The 25483-nt window shown below is 37.0% G+C and overlaps 1 protein-coding gene across 1 annotated transcript in view; it reads right to left on the bottom strand.

The window, feature by feature from the left end:
- LOC148945236 (A-type potassium channel modulatory protein DPP6-like) overlaps positions 1–25483 on the bottom strand; it is a 420942-nt gene that overhangs the window by 107932 nt on the left and 287527 nt on the right. The window contains exon 8 of the mRNA XM_089098982.1: positions 4090–4247. Coding sequence (XP_088955108.1) covers positions 4090–4247 — 158 coding nt within the window. The remainder of the gene's footprint in view (positions 1–4089; positions 4248–25483) is intronic.

The raw sequence follows: 25483 nt of genomic DNA, 5'->3' as shown, positions 1-25483 counted from the left end.
ATTTTCAAATACATAATTTTCGGACTTTTCAACTAAGTTGAACAAAATGGCTATCTCAAAATTTTTATTGGATGTTTTTGGGGGAAATGGTGGTCGTGGGATGGGTGTTAGTTCACCTCCAATCACTCTTGACTATTAAAAAGCGCACTAGCCCTTCGAATTTTCAAAGTTTTCGAAGTTTCTATTACAAAGCTCTCTATAAAGACCTTATATGCCCCCAGGGCAAAACTTACAACTCTTGCCCCGATGGGTTTGGGGGGTTGTCATCCTTAAATACCTAATTTCCAGAACTTTCAACTACTTTGAAAAAAATGCTATCTCAAAATTTTGATATGATGTGATTGGGGAAATGGTGGGCATGAAAGGGGGGTTAGTTGCCCTCTAATTACCTTCGACTATTAAAAAGGACACAAGCCATTTCAATTTCTAATCAAATGAGCCCTTTTTGAAGTTTCTATGACAACGCTTCCTATAAAAACCATATATACCCCCAAGGGCATAACTTACAACCCTTCCCCTGAGGGGTTTGTGCGGGGGGTATCATCCTCAAAGACATAATATCCAGAATTGTAACTACATTGAAAACAACGGTTATCTCAAAATTTTTATTAGATGTGTTTGGGGAAATTGTGGGCGTGAGAGGGGGGTTAGTTGCCCTTCAATCAGTTTCGACTAGCTATTAAAAAGGGCACTAGCCCTTTCGATTTCCAATTGAATGAGCCTTTTTTGAAGTTTCCATGACAACATTTTCTGTAAAAATCCTTATATGCCCCCAGGGCATAACTTACAACCCTTGCCCTGAGGGGTTTCAAGGGTTCGTCATCCTCAAAATCATAACTTCCAGAACTTTCAACTACGTTAAAGAAAATGTCTATTTCAAAATTTTAATTGGATGTGTTTGGGGAAATGCTGGGCGTGAGAGGGGGTTAGTTGCCCTCCAATTTCTTTCAACTGTTAAAAAAGCCACTAGCTCTTTGTATTTTCAATCAAATGAGCCCGTTTTGAAGTTTCTACGACAACGCTTTCTATAAAACCTTAAATGTCCATTAGGGCATAACTTACAACCCTTTCATCGAGGGCTGTGGGGGGAGTTTCATTCTCAATGACATAATTTCCGGACTTTTCAACTATGTTGAACAAAACGGCTATCTCAAAATGTTTATTATATGTTTTTGGGGGAAATGGTGGGTGTGGGATGGGTGTTAGTTCACCTCCAATCACTTTTGACTATTAAAAAGTGCACTAGCCCTTCGAAGCTTAGAAGTTTTCGAAGTTTCTATTACAAAGCTGTCTATAAAGATCTTATCTGCCCCAAGGGCAAAACTTAGAACCCTTGCCCCGATGGGCTTGGGGGATTGTCATCCTTAAAGACCCAATTTCCAGAACTTTTAACTACGTTGAAAAAAAATGGATAACTCAAAATTTTGAATGTATATGCTTGAGAAAGTGGTGGGCGTGAGAGGGGGGTTAGTTGCCCTCCAGTTACTTTCGACTATTAAAAAGGGCACACGCCATTTCAGTTTCCAATCGAATAAGCCCTTTTTGAAGTTTCTATGACAACGCTTTCTATAAAACCCTTATATGCCCCAGTGCATAACTTACAGCCCTGTCCCTGTGGGTCGGGGGGGGGGGTTGTCATCCTTAAAGACCTTATTTCGAAAATTTTCAGCTACATTGAAGAAAATGGTTATCTAAAAATTTTGATTGGATGTATTTGGGGAAAAGGTGGGTGTAAGAAGGGGGTTAGTCGCCCTCTAATTACTTTCGACTATAAAAAAAGGCACTAGGCCTTTGAATTTCCAATCGAATGAGCCCATTTGAAGTGTCTACGACAACTCTTTCAATAAGAACCTTATATGCCCCTGGGCATAACTTACAACCCTTGCCCTGAAGACTTTGGCGGCAGTGTCCTGCTCAAGGAATATAATTTCCAGAACTTTCAGCTGCGTTGAACAAAATGGCTATCTCAAAATTTTGACTGCATGTGTTTGGGGAAATGGTGGGCGTGGAAGGGGTGTTAGCTGCCTTTCAATCCCTTTTGACTATTAAAAAAGGCACTAGCTATTTGCAATTTCCAACCGAATGAGCCCTTTTTAAAGTTTCTACGACAACGCTTTCTATAAAAACCTTATATGCCCCTAGTGCATAACTTACAACGCTTGGCCTTAGGGCTGTGGGGGGTTTGTCATCCTCAAAGACCTAGTTTCCAAAATTTTCAACTACGTTGAACAAATGTCTATCTCAATATTTTTATTGGATGTGTTTGGGGGAAAGGTAGGCGTGAGAGGGGGGTTAGTTGCCCTCCAATCACTTCCGACTTTTAAAAAGGGCAGTACCCTTCCAATTTCTAATTGAATGAACCCTTTTTGAAGTTTCTGCAACAAAGCTTTCTATAAAAACCTTATATGCCCCCAGGGCATAACTTACAAACCTTGCCATGAGGGATGTGGGGGGAGTGTCCTCCTCAGAAACATAATTTCTGTCTGGAAATCAACTACGTTGAACAACAAGGCTATCTTAAAATTTTGACTGGATTTGTTTGGGGAAATGCTGGTCGTGGAAGGGGTGTTAGTTGCCTTCCAATAACTTCCGACTATTAAAAAAGGCACTAGCCATTCCAATTTCCAATCGAATGAGCCCTTTTCGAAGTTTCTACACCAACTCCTTCGATACGAAGTTCCCTGGTCTAGAAAAAAATAATACATTGTGCAAATATCGTTCTTTACTTAGGCAGCACTATTGCGCTGCCTATGATTAAAAATATGACATTAAAAAAAATGAAGTTTTATACAAATGCTCTTCATATACAAGATGATGTAACACTCTAGGGCAGTGTTTCTTAAACTTATTTAGACACTGTACCCCTTTTTACCCACAAAAAATTTTAGGTACCCCTTCTCAGTTTCCGGTACTAAGTAAACTATAGCTAAAATATAAATAAAACTTCCAGCCTTAGATTTAAAGTTTAGTTTTTTTTTTCCGGCCGCGTACCCCCTAAAAATTTTTGGTTACGCCCAATTTTTGCGTACACGTACCACAGTTTGAGAAGCACTGCTCTAGGGTATTATGTTATATTTGACTGACTCCGCAGCCTGGTCTTCTATGGCCGTTCTTTACTAGATCCAGATAAGAGTGTTTCTAGTAAATATGATTATTAGGCAGTGCTTCTTTACTGCTTGTTGCTATTTTGTTCACAGGAAAATTCAGAGTTATCGGGTCATGGATAAAAGCCTGTTCATGATTTGATTCAGATATCCATTTTCTCCTAGTGTTGGTTTACACATATAATGTTGCTATATATTCTATTTTCTTTCTCTTTTTCTCCACTTTTCCCATATATTTCTATAGTGGGTCATAAACAAACTATTATTAGTAGTAGTATTTCGTCTCTTTGGCCTTTTGAAGTTTGTGCTTTTAAAACCTTAAAATGTATGATTCGATGTAATTTTCGTCTACACTAAATTGCAAATTCAAAAATTGTTAGTCTTGTATAAAAAAAAAGTATAAAAAAAACCTTGTATAAAAAAACCCTGTTTAGTTAAATTAGTTCAACTTTGCCTTAGTGAACAAATTAGAGATGGTTCAATAGTTTTAAAGGGTTGGCCAAATGACATTTCTGACATAAATTTCAATGTGTTAGATTGCTTTTCAAGGAAAACTGAAATAAACATCTATTTTAGACTTTGTTTGCGTCTTCCTCTTCAAATGATTACTTCAATAAAAAGAAAATTTAAAATTAGATGCCAAAAAACCCAAAATGCTTGTATAGACGTATACCAAGAAATAATTACTTCTTTTAACATAATAAGCTGTCTGAGTGTTTTGAACGCCCATTAAACTTCTTTTTTAAGCTATAGCTCGCAATAAACAATCACATTTTACTATAAAAGGCTACGTTAGGATAGATTTGTCTTGAATCGGTAAAAAATTTGTGTATATCAATAAAAGTCACAACTAAAGGGATGCCCTATTTGTATATTTATTAGCCTTTATATTTTTACAAATGCCAGAACTTTCTGTATTTCACTAAAGTCCAGGTGCAGTAATCTGGATGTTGGACAAATGTACTTATTTACAAGAATTACTTACCCTGGGATATTTGAGGAATCTTACTTCACTACCTGGGACTATGCCTCCAAACCAAGTATATTCGGTGCCACCAACATCCGTATTATCAAAAGTTGCGTACAAAAGCTTATTACCCTCTGGAGAAAACCAACAAGCCTCACGACTTTTCAAAATGTGCTCTGTAACAATGATTGAAATTATTTTATCATGCTGGTTTTTTTTTTTTTTTTTTTTTTTTTTTTTTTTTTTTCTGGCTTTTATTATTCATTCTTTTGTCTTGTTACAGTATTTTTGCTGGAGTAAATTATGACATTATTGCATAGCAAGGTATTGACAATAAAAATGACTAAGTGATAATTTTTTCGGTTCTGTTAGAAATTAAGGCAGCCAAAGTGTTTTTAACCTGTTTTTCTCAACTCACTTTTTGTATATTTGTCCTTTTTTCACATAAATTTGCAGAATTTGTGAACCATTTTTCTGTTGCCGTGACGGTTCAATATTCGTGAATGTTGACGTTCACCTGTGAATGTCTGAAATACCTTTTTTCCTCTTTGGATTTAGTCAGCGTTGCCAGTCAACTTTTTCAATTTAATGCAAGGTTCGATGATGACAGGTTAGGTTAGGCTAGGTTAGGTTTGGTTAGCTTAGGTTTAGTTAGCTTAGGTTAGGTTTTAGCCTATTTCTGATATTTACAACCAAATTTAACCTAATCTAAATTAACATAATCCAACCTAACCTAACTTTAACTTTTACCATCATAGCTTGCGTAAGACTGAAAAAGCTGACTTGCAAAGCTAACTGAATCTAAGCAGACAGAAAGGAATTTTGGACATTCACCGGTGAATGTCGACATTAACCAGATTTCGGACATTCACGGTAACATTTTGACCACTTGCAAACATTCCGTTATTTCCAAATTTCATCAGTATATGTACTTCCGATGGCAGTGCAGTAATACAGCAAAAATCCCAAAACTATTTGCCAGTGGCTGTGGTAACTTAGATTTAAATCTTAGGTAAGATCATTTTTTGTCTTAAAGAAGACTGAGGACTTTTTTAGTGTTGAAATAAAAGACTAAAAAGTAAAAAATAATAATTATTTTTTTATAACTCTTTTTCAATATGGACTAAAAAAAAGAATTTTATTTTTTATTTTTTTCGCAAATCTATGAACACAAGTGAAAAAGAAGGGTGCAATACAAATTAGGCTTTACATAGCTTGGTCTTTTTAATTCGTTTCCGTCAACTCGCTGGCTTTTTTCATTTTTGAATTTATAACTTATATCAATTTGATATTTATATTATGTATATTCCGATCCGTTTTCCCATTATTTTCATTTATATTTATAGGTTCTCGACAAAATTTATTTTTTAATATTTAGTCTATTTTGAAAGCAACTTTTTTTAATTTATTTATTATTTCTTTTTTTTTCACATGTTTACCAAAACTAATTATTTGACTGTTACAAATTATTAGCCTCTTTGATTTAAGGAAGTTTGTTTAAACATCCAGTAACGATGAGGCGAACGCAGGCTTTTGTCAAATATAACATTAAACACTTAAGTTATCTCCAAATGGACAAAGGGCGGAAAAGTTTACTCCTGTCTTCAGTTGGCTGTTGTAATGCTCTTAAAAACACCAGGTGTAAGTGAAAGAAATAGTTCACTTATAAATTAAATAACTGAGGAAAAGGTTTTTAAGAATTCAATATAAATACTCTCGCATCATACCTGAGAAAAACTGTCCTCTGCCAAAACATGGTATATGCCTTTTTTAAAGTTTTCAAGATAATCGCTAAATAGTGATTTTTTTTCATTTTTGAAGCAGGATAAATAAATGAAGACAAAGTATCGTCTCAATAGGCTTTTTTAAGTCTGTTTTCTTCCCTCTTCGTAACCCCGTTTTCTGCAGGACGCAGATACTAGATTTTGTAATTCTAATATGTCCGTAAAAGGTTTTGGATGCTGAAAACCGATGTAATCTGTTAAAAGCTTGAAGATACTAGGTCGTATCTGAGTAAGTATAGCATACAAAAAAAATACTTACTTCGCCATTAGACTCATCTTTTCAAGTTTAAGAGAGGTCCACACTTTGTTCAACACTTAGTTTTTTTGTAAATAATAGGTTTACCTCAGGACAATTGAACATGTTTTATAATGCACAGATCATTTTGCCGGTGGACAATGAAACATTCTTATCAGTATTATTTCAAAGTGTTAAGGACAGCGGGATAATCTTATGTAACTGAGTGTTTATTTTTTGAAATAACAACAGTAGTAAAGCCCCAATGCATTGAAAAGGGACAAGGAAACCTACGCCTGAGACATGGATATGTGTGTAGTTTAACCGGTACATTGGCTTGCCAGGGTCAATCACCTATTACAATGAACGATACTTACCTTACCAGACGGGTTTTCTGAGGTAACACTCATTTTTTGGAGGTCAAACAGAGAGAGCGGCCGTCACACTAACTTGATTAGTAGTTGGATTCGGATATAAGGAGTAATTTTCATTGTAGTTCATATTAGTAAGAGAATTGAATTCAGAGAGAGAGAATAGTTTATTTGAGAGGATATTAGTGAAGAAAAAATGAGTGGTGCATTTACACTATTGGAGATTAATGATGGAACCGACAGTAGCAGCAGCAACGATATACGAGTACCCAATGTAGCTGTGGAAATAACCGCTGGCTGTAGACTATGCCTTGAATGGGACATTATGTATGCTAGATAAGTGATATCATTAATTAAGTTTAAGCAGGAGGAGCAACTATGCTTTGCTGGAAAAGTGAATATTTTCCATATAGATAAACTTCGGTCAGCATTAGATGTCCTATAGAAATATATTAATGCGAACAAAAGGTATCAGCGAATATTATTATTATTTTTTTAATTTTGTTCAATAAAAATGTTCCTAAATAAATGATATTTTTCTTTCTTTCTATAGTAGACTAGCTTATATTTTCTAGAGTACAAAAATAAATTCTGAATAGTCTGAAGTTGATCGTGAGAGAGTTAGGACTCTATAAAAAATGGATAGATTCGAGAAAGAGCGAATCATGAGGAATCTAGTTCTTATGGAAAAACGTTTGATTCTAGATGTTGATTTTCTAGAGTTGTCTATTCAAAGGAAGACATTTTCTCGGGGAATGCTTGTTGATATAATGAAAACTGATTCTCCATCATTAGACTAATGTATGAGGCTTCTACATCGTGGTCCAAATGAATTTAGACAATTTATTGATATGTTGATCACGACGAGACAAAATGATATTGTGGATGTGCTTTTAAACATTAGTTATGAAATTTAGGACCTTTTCATGAGAAAGATTGTGCTCAAGGATGATTTACTCCTCTCTCTCTCTCTCTCAGACAATTGTTGTTGTTGCTAGCTCAGTTTCATTGTGATAGTGAGAGTGTCAACACATGACAAAGTGTTCCATACATGTCCGTTATGTATGTACTCACAGGGCAGTTGGTCATCATCAAGTGAGAATTATACAATGATTAAGGAGTATGATGAAAAGTGTATATTATATAACCCGTGTAAATTGCATAGAAGATATGCTGTACAAATTAAATGTTTTAATTCATTTCTTGAAGAGGTGTTTGACTCTCATCCTAGAGGTCACCTATGCTCCAATTGTCATTATGATAAATGTAATCAGTGGGAGAGTGCATATCCCGATATGATTGGAAAGAATTCTAAACGCGATTTTAGTTTATTGCTACGAGATTGGTATCGTCGTGGTTTTAGATTGTTCCGGGAGGAGGAACCGGGTCAACGATTCAACTGCTGGAACAACAAAAGAATATAGTTTCTACGTCATCGTTGTGAAGACAATGGGTGTTATGATTATAAGCCCACTGATTTTTATTTGGCTGTGACGGAATGTGATTCGACACTTGAGGACACTGTTTGTGAAATTGCTTCAAATAAGCAAATTGAAACATGAGAATTCTATAGAATGAATGAGAATAGTATCATTGACTATACAAAGAGATATGACAAGAGTGAAGTCACACTCTACTGTAGAAAATGTGACCCTGACATTGCACTACATCAGGATCAGTACACTGTGAATTCAGTTAATCTACCTACACTAGTTTTTGTCGACAAATACCTAGTAGTGTACGAAATCTAAAGAGTAGAAAAGTAGTTTTTATCATGTATATAATTTTTTTTTATTAATAAATAATTTCACATATATCTTTAGAACATTTTATTCTCAGGGCACTAAAATCAAGATTAAATACACTTGTAAGTATATTCTCCACTAGAAAGTCGTTCAATCGAGGTAAGTCAACGTAGATGTCGAGAAACTGCTTGTAGGTGTAACAACGACATCTGAACATGAAAAAGAGTAGTGTATGAAAGCCACATGTCTTAGTTGCTAAATCCTGTACTCTTCGTTGATTTTGAATAATGATCTTCCCCTTGCTTTCGATAAAGTTGCTGATGTCTGGAGCGTAGAATTTATACGATAGGCCAAGAGGGTAAAAAAATTCAATATTCTTCGCTGTTTGAAAGATGCATAGCCAATGACCGGTCTTCAAAGTCGACGGACTGCTATTAACAATGATTAGGGTGTTTTTAACACTTGGAATTTTTTCAATGTATTCCGAAGGTATGCAATAGGACTTGTACTGGGACATGTATGGATCCATACTAAATACGTTGATGATTTGCTTTGTGTTCATGGTGCTAGGTCTAGTAGAACACTGCCGTCGGGGGGTGATTTCCCAATAGGTTTCAAATTGACTCAGAGATATTAGCGTGATACTCTCGGCCAGAGCATTGAAAAATGTACACTCTAAACGTACATTCCCTGTTCGTACTATGCTCATATCTTGAGTGCCGGACAAGTCCAGAATAATAACCCCATGATTTATTTAGACGATTGAATCAGATATTGCATTTTCAAATACTAGGGAGTCATTACGTAAAGATTGCATGGTCAACTTGTAAAGAGTTATATATGATTTCTTGTTAAATGATAGAACGTGGAGTGGAATACTGGTTAATTTGCACACGAGACTAAACAGACCAAAAAAATGAAAACGTGGGAAAATTTAGTCTGGGATCCGACAGTACTCCCACTCTTCACAAAAGTCAAAGCCAATTTGATGGGATGTCTCCATTGATAAATGATGAATCGCTATAGCTATGAGAGCCGGTGGCAATGTGACACCGATTGGTGATTGTATGGGGGACAAGAAGTTTAATGTTTTTACCATTGGCTTTTAGCTTTTCCACTGCCAATGCAACAGAGCTCACAACCTGTTGTTTTTGGACGTGGAGAATTGCCGAAGTGATAATAACATTTGCATCGGGTGCTGCCGGAAGTGTTTTTCTCAAAATAAAATTCGAAGGGGTCATCTGTAGCTTTATGTTAATCTTGACAATGGGGGGGAACAAATGGGATATATTCAATATCTCATGATTAAATTTTCCAACCATAAGATACTCTTGGGTCACTGCAGCAGTCACATCACCGTCAGTATCATCACCTGATCGATATTCATAGCCTAATGACTGTCCTCACAACTCCTTGTACGCCTTTGGTGTCATCATTATAAGTTGTATTTAGCTTGCAAATTTTGAAAAATTATTGCTAGTGCTCCAATGTACCATTAGTAAATACATTAATTTGTTTGAATAGACTCTATAGAATACAGTTTCCGTAGGAGAGACCATCGCCGGCATTTAGAGTTGTATTATCTGACTTATGATTCGCCGCAACATTTAGATCAATAAATGTTGATGAAAAATCAATGAAATGGTCATCATTGGAAAATATTTGAAAGCGTATATTCTCCGAGAGGGGTTGTTGGGGGTGAAACTGTTCATAGTAGCCATACTGGACACTGACATCAACATTTTCAGCATTGAATAGATTCAATGAGGAGCTGATTGATGGATATGATTCCTTGTGGGGGAGATAAGTCATCTTAAGAGAAGAAATCCTTCTTTGATCTAACAATATTTTTCTTTTTCTTCTTCTTCTTCTTCTGCTTATCGGGCTTCCTTGTTTTATTCTTCAAAGTCCTTGTTGATGTCCTTTGCTTCCCGCCTGGGTGGAGACTGATAAGTGAATGACGCGAACGCATCCTTTTCAATCCCTCCCCATTTTGTCGAGATTTTAGTTGCTCACCAACGGCTCTTGCTGAAGATCTAATATTTTCCCTAACACTCTCCTTGAAATTCTTGCCCGACCCCCAGTCCTTTAGTGTGGAGGCAGCAAAATTTGATGCAGCAGGTACAAGATATTTTCTGGCAAGGGGTAGAGCAGAACGAAATAGCCTAGCAAACCAGCTACCAAGACCATAGCCAGACATTGTAGTACGCCCCTTGTGGTAGTCCAATCCATTGCCTATTTGACGTGGACTCAAAGCACCAACATAACAATTGATATCGGGACAGACAAATGGAATTCTCTTATTGTTCATTTTAGGCGATTGTACTGTCGTTGACAATAGGTCGAAAATGACATGTACTCACTGCTAAGCCTTTTGTTATTGCTAGAGGATCACCCAATTCACTTCTTAGTGTTAACTGACAGTGTTCCGAATACGAAGTGTTTACAGGAACATACTGAAGATGCTTTATATTATAGTGATGAACAAGTTCATGAGATGTTTTTATTTAAATAAGACTCATGATGGGGATCTTCTAATTACAAAACTTCTATTTTTACAAAAATGACTCATATATAACTATGCAAGAGTCCGAGGCAAAACCAGGTGGATAATCAGCAAAAATAACTTGATTCATCCCGTAAACGGTGTCAGCATTTTTCCCATTGATCATATTCTGTTTAAAGCCAAGAACATCTCTCACATGAACATCTCAAGAACATGAAAATAATTATTTCAGTGTCAAGAGGTGAGGTAATGTAAATCCTATCATGTTCCAATGAATAATTAAAATGGAATTTACCATTCCTACGATATGAGATTTTTCTATTGATTGCACGACACAAATCCCTCATATTATCATATTCAATATATTTCAATTTGGCATGTGGATATTCACTAGAGTTAAGTGCTTCAACCCATTCATAGTCGACATAGTTCAACCCTTTCATAGTCCAATCGAGTGGTATAACTTTTATATCATACACACGATCTTTTCTCAGGATGTCATAGGTATTTTTGAGAATATAGTCGACAAGAGCCACTTCATATGCACCGTCAAATTCGATGGCAGGGGAGAGTTTTGTCCAAAAATCACTTGTCGTATTCAAGTCATTGTAGAGAGGATAGGAAACGTTGGACATGAAAGTTACATAGAAATCATTGGGCATTGTCAATATCTTCAACACCGATCCAAGAATCAAAATCAGATTTGTATCCTAGCCACCGAACATGTAACTGTTTATTACCCCATCGAGTATGTGTCTTTAATATCTTTTCAATTTGATAGATTTTACTAGCATTTTTAACTTTTTGTAGTTCATAGTCATAAAAGCCGCCGAGAATCTCTTTATTTTTGGTATCACGCAGGCGATAAGTTATGGGCTTAGTGTCTAGGATTTTTGCCACTTTAAGAAGTTCGGTGGACCACAAGTAATTCCGCTTTTCAAACACATGACTTGTTATATTAATTTGAACAGTATCACAAGCAAATAATTTATTTTTCATATTCTCGATAGCCAACGATTCACTGGAGTGCGGTTTAAGAAAGTTTTCAATTTTATCATGATCATAATTATTAACTTCAATTGTCGCAGTGTTGTATAATGATCGATGAGGTCGTTGATTATAAATCAACATGATTTTATCAAGATCACGAATAAAAGCCGATGTATTTTTCAATGTACAATATCTTGAAATTAAAAGTCTAATAGTTCTTATCAATCGTTCGGCCAATTCAGCCTTTATAGGACTGTGGCTATGATAGAGAAGTTTAATATATTTCTTTAGTACTTTTACAACATGGGGATTAACAAATTTACTACCGCGATCCATTTGAATTTTTTTATATGAACCCTGTTGGAGAATACTTTCAATAGCCTGAGCAACTTCAACACCTCTCTTTGATTGCAATTGAATCGCATATGTATAGTGACTAAAAACACTGCTTGCAATTAGGACGTACTTGTACGGCGCATTTTGACGTCGTTCTTGCTAATATAGAATCAAGATATCTGCTTGAATTGTATGCAGTGGGTAAAATGCTGTAGTTTTTCAACATTGATTGATCTGAAATCTATGATGTCTATGCAGAGTCTTGTACACTCTTAGTGTGAAGACTAGCGACTTTGGACATAGTGGTGTGGGAACTTAAACTACCTGCATCACTCATATTTTCATTAGCACCTTTCAGAACTTCAACCATTTTGAATGTAAACAAGTTGTGTAATGTCTGCTATCCTTTTGTATACTACCTGTTGGTGGTGGTGGTGGTGGTGATGATGACGTTGACTCGTTACGTCTTTACTCCTCTCTAGTTGTCAGCGGAGTGCTAATATGTTCTAAAACTGATAAAGAATCTTCTTCTTCACGGTATTTTATTAATGATGTCAATGTTCTTGTTGTTGATGATGATGGCGATGCATGTTCATTTAATTTTTTTAGAATTTGTCTATTGCCAATAATACTTTTGGGGAAGTTTAGTGTATTTAGAAAGTTGTATAGATGAGTGTCAAATGATAATAGTCCTTTACGATTTGTAACCATATCATAGATTAAATCAAGTATATTATAGCTCTTGCCCTGAATTATAACCCTTTTTCCATTGCTCTCAAATTGAATATGATCTTGACCACTTTCCAAGAGATAGGCTAGGAGTCATTTAAATTGTTAGAGATATGAGTGGGGCATTAGATTTCCAATTTTCGATAAAATTGAATCCAATTCCTCCTTCTTCAGTTGTGTTCCAGCAGCAGAATCCTGAGAAGATGATTCTTTTTTGGGATCAACAGCAGCAGCAGTGGGCTTTGAGCGATAGGGCTTGTGTTTGTCCACTCGGCGAAGTGCATCTTGAAGTAAAAGCAGTTTTTTATCATCCTCAATATTCTCATTGTCAAGGAATTTACTCCGATTGTTCTCAAAGTGTTCGACGGGTGAGAGAGTGAGTTCTATTGGTGTCAATTTATAGGGTTTTGCCATTCTCTCTCTCTTTAGAGAAAACTGTTTACAAGTCCTGCAATTATTGGCAGTAAAAGTGTGAAAAGGCTACCGCCCGCCTGAAGAAGTCGTCTCCTTTTGAAATTATTTTCATTCTTTTTAAAGGCACATGTAAGTATAATGGAACGATGTTGCTTTGCCTGTTGCTTAATTCCTTCCGACACTTGAACATTACCCTAGGTAAAATTTAAACAAAGTTCGGATATTAGATTAATAAAATCGTTGTAAATACCGTCTTTGAGTATAGGTCTCCTGAGCGGAGGTTTTCAAGTTCTTAGAACTGAAAAAAAACGTCTATTTTCATGTAGTTTCTTCAGTGTCATGATAGCAACTAATAAGTCTTTTTAGTGTTCACGGGGAGATATACTGTAATTTCATTGTCAAAAATATCTGTGACTACACGCAGATCCTCGGGTGTATTTTGATTAAGATCCAATAGGATGTAGCCGTAGGGTTTATTAGTTGCCTGATTGTATGCTGAGAGCAGAAATTTGGGGGCTCCCGGATAGATTTGTTTATTGAGAGTTATTAGCGAGCTAGAATCACGAACAACTCTGTAGATGATATAGTAGGTGCAGTTCAATGCAAGTGTTCGCATACATTTGCTCTGATGAAAGATATTGTGTAGAACCAGAGTAACGGAAATCTGTTCATGATGAGAGCGAACAGTGAACAGTTGTAGCATTTCCTGGGACCATTGTTCAATAGATTCAGCCAGATCGTCAATGATCAACCAAGAGTTTTGTTCAATAATGTTGAAAACATCAAGTCCCTGTATGAATTGTATCTGCACCAACCCCATGGTGGCAGCAATTGCTTTTATTTTATCATATGACTCCTGCCAAATACTATAGCAATAGTAGATTTTTTTCGGCTTTTCCACAAAAATTTTAATGCAATTTTTAATTATTTTAGTTAAGAGTGTTGTTTTGCCCGACATTGACGGTCCACACAGAAAAGATCTGAATGGTTTTTTAAATTGATACATGTTCCCTTCAACAGTTCACCTGGACAACTAACTGTAGACTATGGCTGTCTAATGACTAAATAATTTCCCTACTACTACTCCGTTCAATAATACTAATTAGAAGAAGAAGAAGAATATTTTTTTATTTTATTATATACATAAAAAAGTTGAAAATACTTTTAAAAAAATACTAGATTGAAAAAGGAACAATAAACATGAATAAAAAAAATATAATTTTTTTTTAAATTTATTTATAATAAAAAAAATACAACATTTAGATAAGCCCTAGAAAAAAAACACTTAAATAAATACGCTTTTTTTTTTATTTATAAAAAAAATACAACATTTATTGGACTAATGTGCACACTTGTGAAATAATATCATACACTTTTATTTACAACATTTTAAATTTTGGGGTCCCCCCTCCCCCCCCCCGGGTGGGGCCGCTGCGGTGGCGGGGGGGCCCGGAAGCGCCGGGCGCAGGAAGCGGGGGCCCGCTGCGGCGGGCCCGGGCCGGGGCTGACATTAAATACTGGAAATTGATCTGCCTTGCACACACACACACATTGAAAATTGATTGTTTGTGAGAAAAAAAAGAATTAACAAAAAAACAAAAAAAACACCTAATTACCCAAAAAACCCTCCCACCCAATTTATACTTTTTTTTTAGTGAATTTAAGTTAATTTTTCTAGACCGAGTTGTTTTCTGTACTCTGCACATTAAACACGGTCTGAAATTAAATAATGACCGTGTGGTAGTACCTTAACACCATCCTCAAGTACATAGACTTTGTCCGATATGGCTGACATGGCATTTTTCTCAACTCTAACTGTGTAGTTTTTAAATTTTAAAGAGCGAATCGCCATGACTTTCGCTCTTGGCACTAAACTACGTTCCACACAGTTTCTATACACACTCATGTCGAAATTATTTTTTACAAACTGTGTAGGTACTTTCTTGAAAAGTTGTTTGACATCCGTGCTGAGCGTTTCGAAACAACACACCTTCGGACCAGGAAACACACCACTGGATATCAGATCGCTACCCCTTTCAGATTTTAACTTTAAATATTGATTTGGGGCCTGGAGTTACACTATCTCCGAGTAAAGAGATTCATCGTAATTAGTGTAGTTCAATTGTGAGCTAATATACTCGCCTTTTTCCAAATCATTCAATAGATATTCAGTTTTTATTTTTAACAGGAGTGAATCAGTGTCCCCGTAGTACACTTGAACTTGTCCCTCAATCGGCCACTGTACTCTACATACATTATAATAAAATGACAACATGAGTTTCTTGGATATTTCTATTATTGCACTTCCGCCTGCAATATTTTTATTTAATACAATGTTTCTTTTCTTGCGATGTAGGAGCACCATATTAGAGTCTATGATTGTGAACGATGTGAAATTTGGATCCGCAATGATTCGAGCACAATCTTTGGGGTTGGTTACAATGTCACATCGACTTCTGTGTCGTACGCTCTCGCACATTTTACCGAAAGCTAAGTTCAAAATGAGTTTATAGACTTCTTTTTCAACCTTCGTTTTCGCTTGTGAGCGCTTAGTGACAAAGGTGTCAATAAACGTTTTTATGTAAGGTTTTTGATCAAATTGGAGGGCTCTATGAATCATTGTGACCTTGAAATCCTTGGACACCATCCATTTCAATAGCACGCGATGAACAACGATATTCTGTTTCGGGTTGAAGTCGGCAATTAGTTTTTGTTTTGAAGGTACCCAGTGCATACTCCCGTCCTCTACTAAAGATAAATTGTAGGTGCTCAGAGAGTACCTACCCACCGGTCTATTTATGCACGGAAAAACAAAGTCTTTTACCGAGTCATGGATTTCCATGGGTATTTCACCGTCAATTTCAAAAAACCATCCCTGTGCCCAATTCTCCTCAACACCGGCAATGTCGGGGAGATTCGAAGCACAGGGATTGTTAAGCCATTTATAATTGCCACACGGCAAACAGTACTGAGACATTGCCGATGGGTAAAGAGAATTCATATCCAAAAAAACTGCGTCCGACTTTTCATCGGTGTGCTGTCCACTCGGATCAGTTATCATGATACGATCCCCGTGAAAAACATACCCACCCCGCATTGATCTCTCTACAAACAGATGCTGATCCACATCGGTGATCAGACCTATTTCTTCTTTGCTGATTTTAAGTATCAAGTCCATCACCAAATGGCGAGTTAAAAAATAACAACCTAAATCCAACCCAAATTCCCCACAGATTTTATCCGTATTTTTGCACACAATATCCAGAAGAGTGAGTACATCACTGGCCAAGTAAAGTTTACAATAATCCCACCCATTTTTACATCCGCACTTTGCCCAAATCCTCTTAGCAAATTCTTTGTCGCTAGTGGCGCACTCATTCTCAGTAAGAGAATTGTAAAAAGCTTCAATGGGCCATGATGACACCTCATCCAGCTTCGAGCCAGAGTTATAATAATCATATGGATATATACCCTTACACGTTAATAAATCATACATTTCATTATCGGGGAAGCGCTGTTTGAGGAGGGGGAAGCTATCAAAATTGTCACTTTTCTGCACTTGAATAAATTGACTTAAAGATTTGGGGAAGAAGCTGAACGAGTCTAAAAAACAGATTTTATTCAGGCACGTGTTGCCCTTGTCAATTGTTTTCCATGCGAATTGTAGCAGCAGTAGCTTTTCCAATGGTTTGGGTATGATATTGTAAGAAATAGAACTATCTATTCATGTATCATATACAACTTCACCCTTGACACTGCGGGCAAACACCGGAAGAATAAACTTTAAGTCTCACTTGGAATTTTGTGTAAAAACAGGCACGAAATATTGTTGTCTAACGTTTAAATTACATGATCGGTGTGCTACCCCTATAAAGTTACTCCCCCCCGATCGAATTTCCTGCCGCAAATGATCATGGTCGACCACCTTCCTCCTCCCCCCATTCCCAACACCATCATCAAAGTCTCCTTTGCAAACTCAGCACATTTTACGATTTTTAATGGCCACTATGTCATCTGGTGATAGGAGCATAGGATAGTTTGTATAACGAAGGCGCGAAAGTGCACCGTTCGCTGTTTTCACTAGACTGAGCAATGAAGAGCGCATGCAATCTTCACCGTCACTCAACATCTCAACTAACTACAGCACTTGCATGTTATTTTTTTAATCTCGTTGCGCTTGAGCGTAAGAGACCTCTATGGATTCATGTATTTTAACATGATTTGAATTTGAAGGATCGCACACGTCTGTCAGCTTAGCCTCGGAGTCCAAACCAATCTTATTGCTCTGCAGGAGCGTGTTTTGAAAAATTTTCAAAACGTAAGATTACTCTATCTCTGCTTACCGTCTCCACAGCCTGGTATCCATGACGTTTACAGTGTTTCATGTGATGCTTTAACTTTAAATCAGAGCGAAATCTTGAGAGACATGTTGGACAGTAATAGCATACACCCCCACGCCCCCCCGTTTTACCCTCACTTAGAACCCTACTAATATCCGTAATCGGATTGAAATGACCAAATTAAAAAGAGTCTGTGGGTGGGGTGTATAGAAGCCACACCCAATGTTCTACTGATTCAATTGAAGGAGACCGAACTGGAAATAATACACCCTTCTTATCGGAACGCTGACCCTCTTCAAATTCTGGTTCATACTGTAACACCGTGACACCAATCTTTAAATGTGCATTAGCTTGCTCATAAATATCTTTGCCTTTGAATGTCACGGGATATTGACCATTTAAACAATTAAAATCTACTTTGGGGAACTTTGAACCCTCCCTACTATTAACTGCCATTTTTTCCAACTTCTTCTTAGCGGCATCTATTCGAAGTGGTCTGTATGTTGCGATTAAAAACGGATAGCTGAAACACTGCAGCCTCGTATTGAAACAGATTCGTTGTATCCCCCTACACCCCTCTAAATCTGAATGATATTTTAATTCAATACCCCTCTCCCTATGCCCACCTCTTACAATAAAATCCTTTTTAAACCTACAAATATTAACATTTAAACTTTCAATAAATAAAACCACAGATCCACTACCCCCCTCGTTATAATTTTCCCACTTACTTTGAATACTATTAGCCCAATTTAGAAAAACCTCCCCATTATTCGATAAATGCGGGTGTATTGCCTACATATTTGTGTGCAAGTATTTCGAAAATATCTCACCCGCACTTTCATTAAAAAAAATTTTTTTTAGTGCTATTGATGCTTTTAAACTGACCCCCACACCCCCATTTGTTGTTCAAGAATGGCTCGAATCTTATCAGTATATGAATGTGTAATGGCCAGGGGATCTGTTATTATATCCCCCGACACTAAAGAGTTGAAGGGGTCACCGAATTTGGCGCTGTAGACCAATGTGTGGTGCAAGGCAGAGTTGGACAGAAAAAAATCCGGAAGAGGGGGTACTGTTGCTGTTGTATTACTACTACTATCTATAACATTAAGTGGAATGGTGGCGGGTAACAGGGAATTGTCAATAGCACCACCACTCCCAGTCTGTTCAATCACTTTGGGGGGATTTGGCATGAGGTCCCCTAGTACATATTCCAAGGTGTTTGGGGACAATTGGTCGAGTCAGTCTGTATTGTCCTGTGATGGAATTTCATTATGAGGACCCGGTTCAGATGCACTAGTAGCATCACCTAAATGTTCACGCATAAAACTATCTGTCCAATCCGGATCCTCAAGCATGTCAATATCACAGCTTAAGTCTTCTAGGCTAGCCATTTCCCCAAAAACATCATTAAGGAACCCACTATGCCACTCCATATTCTCTAGAGCTAGTGTAGTAGGTTCATCACTGAACTCCGTTGGTGGTGACAGAATTGGTCCTGTAAATAAACTTGGTTCATCACTCAATGGTGTCGGTGGTGGTGCTATATCATTAATCTGTAGAAAAAAAAAGTTTATTTTTTAGTTAATATAATCTTAATTTTTATAAAGCTAAAAAACAATTTCAATTTTTTACATTCATTGTCCCACCAATTGACCAATTAAAAGAAGAAGAAAAAAAAGTTATATTACTATATATCTTTCATTCCGACAACTGAACATGTTAAAAAAAAATATATATTGTTTTAGTCATGAACATGTGGTCTTATTCTTAGAGGGGTAAGTTAGAACAAGAGAATGATAAAAAAAAACTAATGGTTATGTTCCAAAAATTTTCAAAATAAAAACGCAAAATATGGGTCCAATTCTAGTGCTTGACCCTCTTCAATATAACTCTCAATGAAATTTGACCATTGTTCAATTGACACGGTATGCTGTATGAACACTTGCTCCTCAGCTTCGGATAATTGACACAAAGCCGATACATCGGCGGTTGATGATGTAACTCTCTCAACAATCCAGTTTTTCCTCTGTCTTTTGGCAATAGATTTTTTTGAACCCGTGGACGTAGTTGACCTAGAATAAATAAATGGTCGTAAGAAAGAGAAGAATTTTTTTTTTCTCCATCCATATCAACAATTAAAGTGCAATTAAAATGCTGGATGGTCCTTTTTAAAGCCCCCCCCCTCTGGAAGGACCCTTGGGAACCGGGGGCTTTCTTCAAGGTAGAAGGATTCATACCCATTCAAGTTAGGATATCGGAATTCCCAACACTGTTCAAATAGAACACCCTCAAATTCTTTCTCGAAAACACCTTTTAAAATATCACCAAATGTTTCAATGAAATGAGTTCGCCCCCAAATAATGTTTCTTGACAACACTGTGAAGACATAATTGGAGATTATTAAAAACCTTCTTCCTATGTGTTAATATATCTTATCGGTAATACACATCTTGTCACAAGAATCCTGCTTAAAATTCAAATTATAGCTATCGACCGGATTATAATTCAAATGTAACGATGGTAGATTTTTATAAGGGGTAGATGTGCGCAAAAGCTTACTGCAAAACATACCTCAGTTTAAGAATGGCTGTCATCTGTGAAATAGCGAATTGTATGTTTTCATATAGTTCGTTTGTCTAAAGGAAAATTGGATTATTGCATTAGAAAAAATCCTAGGCTAGAGGAGAAGTTACAAGGTAGGGTTTTTTAGAAATATATGATAAACCATTTCAGGGTTATAACCATTCCATTATAGATTGCTAATTGGGTTAATGAAAGAAAACGAAATATGATTATTTTAGAATAGTTTAGGAAAAAATTTAAGTTTTACTCATCAAAAGCCATGCGCCTGAGAAAATTTACCTTATTTTTGAAAATAGGGATAGAAAAAATTATGTATATACTTACAAATTCTGACTGGGCTTCTACATCTGAACTCCTTGGCAAAACATGAAGGTGGTCAAGCTCACGGTCTTGAGTATGCTGAGCTGAGGCATTATGAGAAGCAGTCCATTATCTTTACAACTTCATTCCAGCTTGCGTGGAGCCAACACTGACGTGGTATGGCCCTGGTACTATAAGTTGGGTGGTCGTTGTCTGGTCCAGATCGTGTGTAATTCTACCGGCATATTTGATAATTGATGGTCTTGCGGCTTGCATTAATACAGCTTCGCTCCGTCTTGGTTTCTGTTCAAAAGGATGGTTATTGCACGTATCATCTTCCTTGAAAATAAAAAAAGGCAAAATTTAGCATGAAAAAAACAACTCCCCTTTTTCCATTTTGTTGGATAAATGGTTAAGAGGTCAAATTTTGCCCTCCTCCTCCTCTTGTTTATTGCTCATTAGGGTGCTCCTATTATTAATTTCATACTGCTAAATAAAAACGAACAGAAATTATAATGTATGTGAGGGGGTTCTCTCCCAAGTCAATACCTCGCACTTTACGTTACAATTTTTTTTTAGTGCTTTCAAAAGAGCTATCTATTATAATTAAAAACAGCCTTTGTGATTCAGGGGGGTTGTGAATCAAATTTTTTTTTTATGACTTAATGTAAAGAGTGTGGTATTGACTAAGGGTAGACCCCTCCCCCTCATATACTTAATAACATAAACGTAATAGAAAAAAAAAAATAAAAAAAAACAAGCGACACGGCTCAATAGTAATCCAAACTTTTAAAAACGGAATTTTGATGTTATTAAATGTATCAAAATAATGTATTTATAATGCTTATTCTAAATATATATAAATTTTATTAAGTTTAGTATAACTCATCAAAGGCTACGACCCTGAGAAACATTTACCCGATTTTTTTTTTTTTTTTAAAGAGGGGGGAAAAACCCCCTACAAGTGAATGAATTTTCATTAAAATCACACCGTCAGATTCAGCGTATCAGAAAACTCTATTACATAGGTTTCAAGCTCATATCTGCAAAAATCTGCAACTTCGTATTTTTTACCAGAAGAAAAATACGCGAATATAGAAGTTAGTTACGTAAGTTAATTTGTAAAGACATCCATTTAACAAAAGAAAAGTGAAATTTTTATGCAAATAAAAGCTGCAGTAACTAAAAAACGATCAGAAATTAAATTAAAAATAAACAAGTTTTTTAAAAATGAAATTAAGGAGTTTCATTAAAACTTAAAACGAACATAATGAGTCCCTATCCGAACGGGACTGCCCCCCTCTACAATGCCTCGCTCTTTAAGCTAAAGTTTGAACTTGTATCACAACTTTATCGTAAATAGCGAATATGTATGATTTAAAATATATAAGGTTAATCAAGTTTATCTATACTAGTCAAAAGTTACTTGCCTGAGAAAAATTTGCATTGTTTTCGAAAAAGGGGGAAACACCCTCTAAAACTCGTAGAACTTTAATGAAAATCACATCATCAGAGAGCCCTAATATAGAGGTTAAAAGTCCCTATCTGGAGGCTCATTTGAACGGACATTGAAATTTATAATGTCATTTTTAAGTAACCAAAAAAAAATTGCGAGATAGTAGGCCCCCCTCCCGCACTATTTTTACCAAAAGTAATCCACTCTGACATAGTACTTTGACAAATCCCGTTTATAGTAAGCGCCTGTGAAATTTAACCCCCCCCCCAAAAAAAAAAAACTCTCACACTCTTTGTAACACGCAAGCTTTTCATTCAAATCAGAAAAATACATCATGTTAGGAAAAAGCTTGTTTCCGAATGATAAAAAACTGTTTTTAAAAAAAATTAAAACTTGTAAACATACCTATGGAGGAGAGATTTTATTTACATAATAGAAAAAAGCGTGCTTTGACGTTTCTATCGAATATAGTCGTCAGTTTCTTAAGATTTTGTATTGTTGGAGGGGAGGGGGGCTAAGTCCCTCTGAAATTTGAATTTACTAGTAAAACGTTTTTCTTTAATTTTTTTTTTGTGAAATAAAAGAATGAAAAGTGTACCCACACTGAAAACTGACGAATACATTTTTTTAAAAATATAAAAATATATGGTGTACTATAAACATTGTCTTAAAACACAATGAAAATTGGGTTGCAGTGTTCAGTCATTATATCGGTTTTTTTTAATTGAGTACATTATACCTTGGCAAGTTTTTTAAAAAACCGACCAATCAAGTTATTATATTGGGCTAACCACCAAGCTTTCTCTAATCGACTGACACACAAAAAATTAATGTCATAATAGAAAACCCGTCTGCCAACCCATGTAGAGTTCATTGTAATAGGTAAATGGTCCTGGTAACCCAATTACTTGAAAATACACAAACATATCCATGCCCCAGGCGTAGGTTTCCTTGTCCCTTTTCAATGCATTGGGGCTTTACTACTAACAACTCCCACGTTTGGAAATACTTGGTCCAAGAGCACTTGGACCTTCATTAATACCATAATAATCTTTGAACCAAGATGTGTAATTTGAAACCGGGTATGGAGAAATAGACTGAAGTGATTTTGATTTAAAGATAAGGATAGTAAGATGTGACTGTTCACAAGTAGTCAGAGGCAACGTTATAGCGTTCCCTATAGTAAAGGCCACAAGGTTTCAATGTTTTATTATTATTGTTTATTATTTTTTCCCCAGAGGCACGTCATATGGAAGAGGTGATCGTATAAACTGCAAAGGTGGCTCATTCGAATGGAAACAAGAAGTTCTAGTGCTCTTTTTACAGTAAAAAGTGATCGCAGGGCAAACTAGCCCCCCCCCCCCCTAACTTCCTCTTCCCCAAACACATCCGATTAAAATTTTGAGACAGCCATTTTGTTCAAAATAGTTCAACGATCAGGTGACAAAAACCCCTTGGTCGACACTACCCTCTCCCTGATCCTGGGGCACTTGTTGAAAGTTATGCCCCAAGGGCATATAAGGTTTATTCTATGGATGGAGTGGTCGAATAAATTTCGGAGGAGGCTCATTTAATTGGAAATTGAAAGTTTTTGTGCCGTTTTCAAGATTCAAAAGTGATTGGAGGGCAACTAGCTCGCCCACGCCCCCTTTTCCCCAATACATCCGATCAATATTTTAAGATAGTCATTTTGTTGATAATATATCAAAGATCAGATAATAAAAACTTCGGTGTTAACACAACCCCCCCCCCCCCCAGAACCCGGGGGCGAAAATTGTAAGTTATGTCTCGGGGCATATAAGGTTTTTATGGAAGAAGTAGTCGTATAAACTTCGGAAGGGGCTCATTCAGTTGCAAATTGTAAGTTCCAGTTCCCTTTTTAAGAGTCAAACGGGATCGGAGGGCAGCTAGACCCCTCCCCCTCCCTGTGACCATTTTTCTTAAATACATCCGATCAAAACTTTGTTCAAAATAGTCCAAAGATCAGACAAAAAAAAACTTCAAGTTCGACACAGCCCCCCAGAGCCCCGGGGGCAAGTGTTGTAATCTACACCTCGGGGGTTCATAAGGATTTTTATGGAAGGTTTGGTCATATAATCTTCGAAGGCCGCTCACTTGACTAGAAATTGAAAGTTCTAGTTTCATTTTAATAGTTGAAAGGGGTCGGAGGGCAACTCGACCCCCCCCCCTCATACCTTTTTTCCCCTAAATGAATTCGATCGATATATTGAGATAGCCATTTTGTTCAAAATAATCCATGTATCATATAACAGTGCCTCTGAGATTGACACAGCCCCGCAAAGCCCAGGGTCAAGGGTTGCAAGTTATTCCCCAAGGGCATATAAGGTGATCAGATGACAACCCCCCTCCCCCCCCCAAGCCCTCTTTTCCCAAGTACATTCGATCGAATTTTTTTTAGATAGCCATTGTACTTGAAAAAAAACCCAAAGATTACACAAAAATGCCTTCAGGGTTGATACAACCCCCAGAGCCCTGGGGCAAGACTTACTTACTTGACTTAAGGCTCCTGCTGGTAGTCAGCGTAGAGAGATATGAGACTCTTTACCTCCATTCCAAACGGTCCTGCGCAAGCGTGACTGCTTCTTGGAGATCAGTACCGATCATGGAGAAGTACTGGGTAAGGCTGTCCCTCCATCTGAACCAGGGTCTTCCATGTGGGCGCTTCCAACCATGTTGAGGGGGATCAAAATTGAAAAGTATGCTGGCGGGTGCCTCTTCTGACATGCGAATTAAGTGGCCAAACCATTGTAGGGTTCTTATGGCGAGCTGAAGAGAGTTGGGGGTCTGATCCGTTAGTGTCAGCAATCGGGTGTTTGAGACGAAGTCGTACCACTTGATCCCTTTGATTTTTCTTAGGAACTTTGTTTGGGCCAAATCTATGGCATCACGAACAGAAGCAGCTGCCGGCTAGGTTTCAGCACCGTAGAGAAGGACTTGCGTTACGGTCGTGTTGTAGATCCGCATTTTTGTTTTTCGGCTAATGTTGGGCTTTGACCACAAGGAACGGCATAATCAAGCCATAATAGACGCAGCTTTCGCGATGCTTGACTGGACTTCCATTTCAATTGAGCCGTTATCCGAGACGAAAGATCCAAGGTAAGTAAAAGACATGACAACTTCGATAGTGTGCCCTAATACGTTGAATGATGGTGAGTTGGCCGGCTTTACTGCCGGGTCGATTATCATTATTTTTGTTTTCTGCCAGCTAATATGTTGTCCCACTTTCAGGGCTTCTTCCGACAGTGTATTGAGAGTTGCCTCGAGTTCAACTGCAGAACTGCTTATGAGGGCAATATCATCTGCGAAGTCGCAATCGGCTAGGACTCTATTGCCATATTTCAGTCCGAATTGGAGCCGATTCGTGGTTCGATCCATGACATAATCAATCACTGCGTTGAAAAGTTCAGAAGTAGTATCATAACCTTGCCTTACACCCGTATATATCTGGAATAGTAGGCTTAGGTGACCATTAACCAGAGCGGAACTCTATGCACCAGTGTAGAGTGCCTTTAACAGGCGGCAATATTTATCAGGGAGTCCCGTTAGTTTTAGTATCAGCCAAAGGGACTCACGGTTGATCGAGTCGAAAGCTGCTT

This window comes from Artemia sp. Qi Xiang Cuo, chromosome 13 (genome assembly GCF_049724085.1).
Source record: "Artemia sp. Qi Xiang Cuo chromosome 13, ASM4972408v1, whole genome shotgun sequence".
NCBI lineage: Eukaryota > Metazoa > Arthropoda > Branchiopoda > Anostraca > Artemiidae > Artemia > Artemia sp. Qi Xiang Cuo.
The sequence above is the reverse complement of the archived record's forward strand: the minus strand, read 5'-3'. Positions and strand labels throughout refer to the sequence as shown.